This window comes from Giraffa tippelskirchi, chromosome 2 (genome assembly GCF_054371585.1).
Source record: "Giraffa tippelskirchi isolate mGirTip1 chromosome 2, T2T-mGirTip1v1.2.pri, whole genome shotgun sequence".
In the NCBI taxonomy this organism is placed as follows: domain Eukaryota; kingdom Metazoa; phylum Chordata; class Mammalia; order Artiodactyla; family Giraffidae; genus Giraffa; species Giraffa tippelskirchi.
In genome coordinates this window covers 26,748,787-26,756,687 of record NC_137276.1, presented here as the reverse complement: position 1 = coordinate 26,756,687, position 7,901 = coordinate 26,748,787, and the positions used below count along the sequence as shown (strand labels likewise).

General features: G+C 53.0%; 1 protein-coding gene across 1 annotated transcript; it reads right to left on the bottom strand.

The window, feature by feature from the left end:
- Nucleotides 1-866: 866 nt before the first annotated feature.
- Nucleotides 867-6,574, bottom strand: CALHM3 (calcium homeostasis modulator 3). Its single transcript, XM_081544272.1, has 3 exons — nt 6,288-6,574; nt 3,759-4,014; nt 867-1,358 (listed from the first exon to the last, which is right to left on the bottom strand). Exons 1-3 carry the CDS (start codon nt 6,572-6,574, stop codon nt 867-869), a joined length of 1,035 nt encoding a protein of 344 aa, XP_081400398.1.
- Between the last annotated feature and the right edge of the window lie 1,327 nt (nt 6,575-7,901).

Below are 7,901 nucleotides of genomic sequence, written 5' to 3'. Positions count from 1 at the left end.
TAAAGCTATTCATCTGCAGTAGTCAGCAAGAGACACTAATTTGTACTTTTGAGAAGACTTCAACAAGCACAGTTTGCTGAGCTCACTCAGAGAGCCTTGTTGGCGGCTGCAGGAAACACAGCCAAGGCCCTGAAAACACACACACACACACACACACACACACACACACTGTCTAGAACATGCATGTGTGCATGCACAGACACACACACACACACACACACAGTCTAGAGGACTAATGTAGTGGCTCAGAGCAGACTCTAGAGCTGACGTCCTGAGATCAAATTCCAGCTCTTATGCGGGTGACCTCAGCCACCATAACCTTTAATGCCTCACTTTTTTCCTCTAAAAAAATGGGGCTAGTCATCATCCTGCTTCATCAGATTATCATTAAGATTAAATGAGTTATATATGGAAAGAAGTTAGAGCAGTGCCTGGTACATAGCAAGCATCATACAAGCAGGTGCTGTTGTCATCATTATTATTACTTTTGATTTAGAATATGGATATCTAGGGACCAGCACCCAGGGCAGATCTCTTTAGACTCTTGCTCTACTTGGAGTTTGGTCCACTGACCAGAAGCATCAGGAGCTCCTTAGCAACGCAGTCTAGGCCCTGGTCCTAGATGGACTGAATCAGAATCTGCATTTGGCAAGAGTCCAAGTGAAAATGTGAGCACAATGGAGTTTGTGAAGCACAGCTTTAGAGCACACAAGAGGCCATGCCCTGAAACTCGGCCAGGCGCTGGGCTGTTTTGGGGAAGGAGGCTGACAAGGGTTAAGCTGCCCTGCCATGGGGTCCCCACTGCCTGGAAAGCCCCCACATCCTTGTCAGTGTGGGCATTTTACGTGAGGACGCAGTCTGGGTCCTTACACGTCAGTGTGTGGGGATGCCCTGGTGCCCGGGACCACTGTGGGGGCACGGTGGCTGAGGCCACCCTCCCAGAGCCCAGAGGATGCTGTGAGGTCAAGTGGTGGTTTTCTGGAGTACCAGGTGCTCAGGAGGTGGTCCACCTGCTCCTGACTGGAGACTGCGCGCAAGTAGGCCTTGCCGCTTCCACTGTCCAGGCCTTCTGGGGGTTCGGGCCTCTCAGGAGTCTCCAGACCCCTACCCGCAGAGTCCCGGCGCAGCCCCCGCGCCCGCATCTCGCTCTGCATGCTGGCGAAGAAGTGTAGCACGCAGCGGTGCGCAAAGTCCCGCGCATGCTCACAGCACGTCTCGTCGAAGAGCTTCTGCTCCAGGTCTACATAGTTGCTCCAGTACCTGCGCTGCAGGACGATTGTCTGGTTGAAGCAGGGCCTCAAGCAGCGGGCCAGGAAGGCCAGGACGATCAGCAGCAGAGTGAGACTCCAGCCAATGGCCTAGAGAGTGGGGAGCGCCAGGGTAAGCGTTCAGGCACACGGATATTTTAGTGTGGCGAGGGTGTTCCCTTTACTTATACTTTCCATCTGTTTTCAGATCTATCCACCTTCCGATTCAGTCATCCATTCTACCAGCTACCTCCATCCATCCTCCCTTCCATTCATTCCTTCCTCCTTCCATCCATTTTCTATCCAACTATCTCTCCACGCATCCCGTCATCCATCCTCTTATCTGACTATATATCTATTGTCTTCCTATCCAGCCACCCTCTCAACCATGCTCCTATCTGTCCATATCCTCCTATCCAACCATCTATCCTCCCATCCATTCATGTTCCCATACTCTCATCCTTCCTTCCATTTATCTCTATACAATAATCTATCCGCTTGTTATTTATCCCCCCTGGCTTCCTCCTGAACAAACACACCTACTCCTCTAGTTTGCTCCCATGTATTTATTTATCTTTCAACAGTTTTCACCCTTGGAAGCATAAAACTGCTTTCCTTTGTCCTGACATTTCTCTACAAAGGTATTGTTCATAGCTGAAGATGCTATATAAGCTGAAGTTCTAAGCCACCGCTTAGAGTGACTCTATTTTAGGTTTCCCCTGCCTGACGGGCACTGCACACAATAATAAACTGCTTATTTTCCTCCTGTTAATCTTTCTTTTTGTTAGAGTCTCAGCTGAAAACCTAAGGTGGGTGGAGGTAAAGTTTCGCCTCCCTTGCACATCTATTCATCTGTTTCATCTGATTCTTCATCCGTGCTTATATATGTTCATCCATCCCATCTATGCATCCATCCATCCTATATTTTCGGGGATACACCGAGGACTCAGTCTTTGCTCTCATAGAGCTAACACTTTAGTGGAAGGTACAGTGATAGTTGATGACTGGCTAAGTGCCATGTTGAGGGATGTATCTTGGGTCATGGGAATTCAGAGAGGGGACACCTGACCTGAATTTGAGGCCTCAGAGAACAGTGAAGTTGAGGCTGAGACCTGAAGGCTGATGATAGTTTATAGGATGTGAACAGGAAACATTGTTCCAGGCCAAGAGTGAAGAGAAGCTGGAAGTAGTTCTCTGAGGCCGGAGCCCCAACCTGACCAGCTCCTGGCCCTCCCCTCTGCCCAGCCAAAGGTATTAAGACATCGCCTAAGACTAGAGCAACTTTATAGACCTGGAGCAGAGAAATCATCCTCTAAACAACAAGACTTATTTGAATCCTTATCATTTGTAGATGTGATTGACAAAGCTGACCTCTCACAAGGCCCCCCCCCCTCGCCCCACTCTAAGTTTAAAATGCTTGTGTGAGTATTTTACTCGGAGGAGCATTTAATGTCACTGATCGTTTACAGCTGAGTCAGGACTCAAACCCTGATCTGAGAATTCTACACTCTTTCCAGTGAACTAGTGTACAGTGTTTACATCCACAGGGACATCAAGGTGAGTAGACCGAAACTCCATTTATCTTGCAGGAGAACCTGAGGCCCAGAGGGGAATGGGCTCATGGCCACGGTCACAGCAGAATCAAGTGTGTCCCGTGCACTGGTCTTCTCTCTGCCACTCCACAGGCCTACATTTGCCATGAGCCTGTCCCAGCACCCCAGAGAGCTAGGCTGTATCTTCAGTGATGCTCTGCACATTGTGGGACCATGTCAACACGTTTGGGGAGACACAGCCCAAGCTGGGCTCTGGCAGTGGTGAGGATGGGATCTGGAGCTTGGGCTAGGGTTTGTCCCCAGGATAATGGATTCTGTGCTCTGTGGGGAGCCATGCATCTGGGGAGGACCTGCATAGTAGGGGAGGGTTTGGAGGAATGGCATTCAGATTCCTGCCCAGCCTCTTACAAACTGTGTGCCTTTGGCCTTGTGAACTAAACTCTCAGAGCCTCAGTTTCCTCATCTGCAAAGTGGGACGATCATGATTGCATCTACCTCATAGGGCAGTTTTGAGAATTAAATGAAGTAATGCATGTGAAATGCTTAACACAGTGCCTAACACATAAGTGCTTCATATGTGGTAATAAGTGTTATTTCTGAGGGGTGGGCAGAATGTGTGTGTGGGGTGGAGGCAGGTAGTGCAGTATATCTGCAGCGTTTTCCTGCCATCTGATCTGGGGATGAGCCTAGCTGACTCTGGGAGGGTATGGACACCTGGTCTCCACCCTCGGGTGAGTCAGTGTTGATGGCAAAGTGCCCACTTCCTAAGGCCTGACACTGTCTTGTGTGTGGGTCATGTTTCTGACCACCCCCCCAGGGACCACATACTCCGCAGTTGTGTCTCTAATATTGGGAGGGGGGCCTCAGGAAACCATGTATACCTCCTCACCCCATGCCCCTTGGAACCAGTGCAGGACATTTCCCAGGGCAGGGAGAGGACCCCCCCTCCCTGAATTACCTGTGACAAGCACCGCAGGTAGCGAGACACCGCCTTACGAGCGGGGCTGTTCCTGACAAGCTCGTCCTCCTTGCAAGGCACCTTGGCCAGAAAGAGCTGCACCTGACTGGGGGTCATGTTGGCAAAGTCTAGAAACTTCTCAGGATCCACGGAGCTGCTGAAGGCGCACACAAAGCACTTCCCATCGAGGAGGGCCAGCAGGATCCAGATGAGGGGGGCGGCCAGCGCTCTTTGCAGTACAGAGGAGCACATGTACCTGTGAACAGAGGAAGGGAGGGGGAACACAAGCCAGAATTCAGCTGCAGCAGGATGGCTACAGGGGGGATGCGAGGATGAACTTCCCAGGAGGGTGCGTGGTTACCCCAAAGGGAGGGTTGCAGCTCCCACTGCAGAGGCCCAAGCAGCAGAGGGTGGGGGAGAAGCAGAGCTGGGGTCCTGAGAGCCCTGGGACTGGAACACTGGGGAGCTGGTGTTCTTCCTGCCCGAGCTTTTGTAGCAGACTCTGTTGGTGCTCTGCCCAAGCCAAAAGCATCTAGAGCTTTGGTGGGTAGTTTCTATTCACGTGGAGGGCCTGAAGACCTCTGACCTCAACCCCCTGCATGGCTCTGTCTGGGGCTTTGGAGGAGTCCCTGCTCCCAATGGGGGGTGGCCTGGAGGGTTCATGTCCCCAAATCGACCTCAATCCCAGAGGGCAGAGCCTGGTAGTTTAATGCCCCATCATCTGGGACCCTCAGTGGAACAATTCTGAGACGGGTTCTATCCACTCCCTTAGGCTCCTCAGAAGGACTGAGCCCCAGTTGCCTCCTTATTATCATTTCTTCCCAGAGCCTGCCTTTGGGGGGACCCTAAACTAAGAGGGTCCTGTGGAAGAACCTGCCCAGAGACGGCACTTGCATACCTCCCTGCAGTGTCTAGGGAGCCTCTGATTGTCCCCAGGTGCCTCTTTTGACCTACTACGTCTAGTGGCCTGAATTGGGTGTTGGTCACAGGACAGGAGCCCAGTGGAGCTGGAACCACGAGACCCCAGAGGAAAAGCCTGACTGAATCACAGGGAGCCAGGAGCCCCCTCACAGGGAGCCGGGAGACCAGGGAACATAAAAGAGAGGCTGCCTGTGCACAGAATGCAGGTGTTTTTAACTTGCATGTGTGCTCAGTTGCTGAGTCGTGTCTGACTCTTTGTGACCCCACGGACCGTAGCTCACCAGGCTCCTCTGTCCATGGGATTCTCCAGGCAAGAATCCTGGAGTGGGTTGCCATGCCCTCCTCCAAGGGATCTTCCCCACCCAGGAATTGAACCTGGGTCTCTTATGTCTCCTGCATTGGCAGGTGGGTTGTACACAAAACATAGGGTGGTGTGTGCTGGCTGTGTGTATGTGTGTGTGTGTGTACATGGCCTACCTGGTGGTGAATTATAAATATGTTGTAGGCTGGGGTTGCTCCATAATTTTCTATGGGGGCAAGGTGGTTAGAAGGTGGAACCAAAGACTGGTTATGAAGTTACATGACATGCCCTTGAGAACACCCCAGTTGTCCATATCAATAGGGGAGAGGAGAAGATCGTGAGTGAACTAAAATTCACCAAGCCCCTCCTGCCACTGCCTGTGGATCTAGAGGACTTAGGTATTTTGTCTAAAACACTCAGGGCAGTGGTTCCAGGTTTGACTTGAATCTGAGCCTCTTCCTTGCTGTGGGAGCTCAGCCAAGTGACTTAACCTCTCTGTGCCTCAGGTCCCCCATCCTTAAAAATGGATCCAAGACAGGAACAGACCCAGGACCAAGGTGAGAATTCAGAGGCCATGCACACACAGCACTTGTCACAGAGCGTGGCTCACTGTTGGCCAGGGAGCATTATGAATTGCTTAAGTCCGTCAGCTTTTCTTCTCTCTCTCTCTCCCTTTTTTTCTGCTGTGCCACGTGACTTGCAGGATCTGAGTTCCCTGAGCAGGGATTGAACCCAGGCTATAGCAGTGAAAGAGTAAAAGTGCCAATCCCTAACCACTGGACTGCCAGGGAATTCCCCATCAGCTTTTCTTGATACAGGGCACCGACCAGGGTCTGAGAACACAGTGATAGCAGATGAAGTCTTTGCCCTCGGGGAGCTTGCAGGAGACAGGATGCAGCCTTCAAGCCAACCACAACTCTCATATGTGTAATACAGTATGCACATCATGCGATGGCCCTTCATGTGTGTGGGGAGTTATAATCCATGGCCAGCAGGACAGACATGACCTGGATAATTCTTAGGAATCCTGTGTCTTTCTCACATCTTTATCATTGGGCATGGAAAGGTGACAGACAGAAATGTCTGTTTCCAGAGTGGAGACTGGCAAATCAGTCTCTGTGAACTGATGGTGCCTTGGTATTATTTTCTGGGGGAGAGGAGGGGGCACATCTGAAAGTAGGGTGCCTGTGGGAGACCTGACCATACTCATGGGGGTCACTGGGGTTTGAGGAGTCCCTGGAAGTGCTTATGCAGTTGGGGGAGCCCTTGACAATGCCCACGGGGAGCTGGGGGGTGTGGAACCAAACCTGATGATACCCGGGTCCTTCCTCCGGTGCCCGGCAGGCCGGTGCCACTCCTCCACCATCACCACGGACTGCCGGTTGGCCAGGAGGCCGCAGAGGAACAGGGCGATCGGGGGCGTGAACAGCAGGCCCAGTCCGTAGAGGGCATTGTAGCGTGCCAGGCAGGGGCAGTTGAAGTCGAACGAGGAGTACAGCTTGACGGTGACCATGGCCAGCAGAAGGCAGATGCCGTTCATCACCGACTCGGAGCTGGACTGGAAGTGCTGGAAAAGCGTGCGGAATTTATCCATGGCTGTGGCCTGGGTAGGGGGCAGCTGCGGGGAGTGAGCCGGGGGCTGTGAGAGATTCTTCCTTCTCTTCCAAGGGCCTGAGGGGACTAGGAGGAGACGGCGTCCAGCCAAGGGTGTGAGGCAGAGGCAGGCTCTCTCTACAGGCTCCCCTGCCCGGCCCAACTGTCCCCCACTGCTCCCTTCCTCTCTGGGAGATGAGTCACTGCCCTGTGACCGGCCAGCCCACAGCACCTCTAGGCAAATGGGCCCCACCCTGTCCCTCCATCCCTCCCCAGCCGATTCCTTCCTTTCTTCAGGGTTTGGATACTGATGCTGGACAGCTGGTGGAGCTGCCCGTGGGGGACAGGCAAATTCTGGGTGTGGTTAAGGCCATGGCACTGATGGAGCCAGTTACATTTTCTGGTTCTTGGTTAAGAACATGACTTAGCTCAGCTGAGCCCAGGGGGCTTTCATATTGGTTTTTGGGTTTCCCTGGTGGCTCAGATGGTAAAGAGCCTGCCTGCGGTATGGGAGACCAGGGTTTGATCCCTGGGTCAGGAAGATCCCCTGGAGAAGGAAATGGCAACCCACTCCGGTATTCTTGCCTGGAAAATCCCATGGTTGGAGGAGCCTAGCAGGCTACAGTCCATGGGGTTGCAAAGAGTCAGACACGACTGAGCGATTTCACTTTCACTTTTGTGCTGGGAAGAGCCAGGAGGGACGCCTTACCCTGCCTGAAGCCATCCTGGAAGAGAAGTCTCTTGAAGAGCATTTAAACTGTTTCAGTGTTTGCCCGGGTTGGCAAAAGGGAGGCCTTCTAGATGGAGGGTACTGCCTGGTCAAGGGCATAGAGGTGAGAAGCAGCCAGGTGTGGGTTGGCAGTTTGGGGTTGCTTGACTGTACTGTCAGATGGGGGGTGTTGGGAGAGGGGGTGGGGGTTCAGTGAGTGCCTGACCCTTTCCTCCACTTTATTCTGCTGCCCTTCAGGTCTGGCCACTGGCCAGCCCAGGTGTCCCTAAAGCATAGGTCCCACTACATCACTCCTCTGCTCAAGTGTGGCTGGGCCCCCTCAGCCTCCTTGTCATGACATTCAAGGCACTCCTGACAGTACCCAGATGTGTCTTCTCACCTCCATATGTTTGCAGATGCCTCCTCCCCTGGAGAACCCATGCCCCTTCCTCCCACCTGCTCTGCAAGAGGCAGCTCGGATGCAGCCCTTTCAGCAAGCTGCCCCTGGTGACCTCAGCTCTTGGGAGCCTCTCCTCCCATTTGGCCCTTGGAAAGGCCACTCCTGCCTGCTGCTCCTGCCTCCCAGGTGTGGGGTGGGTCTCCCAGCTAGGATAGGACC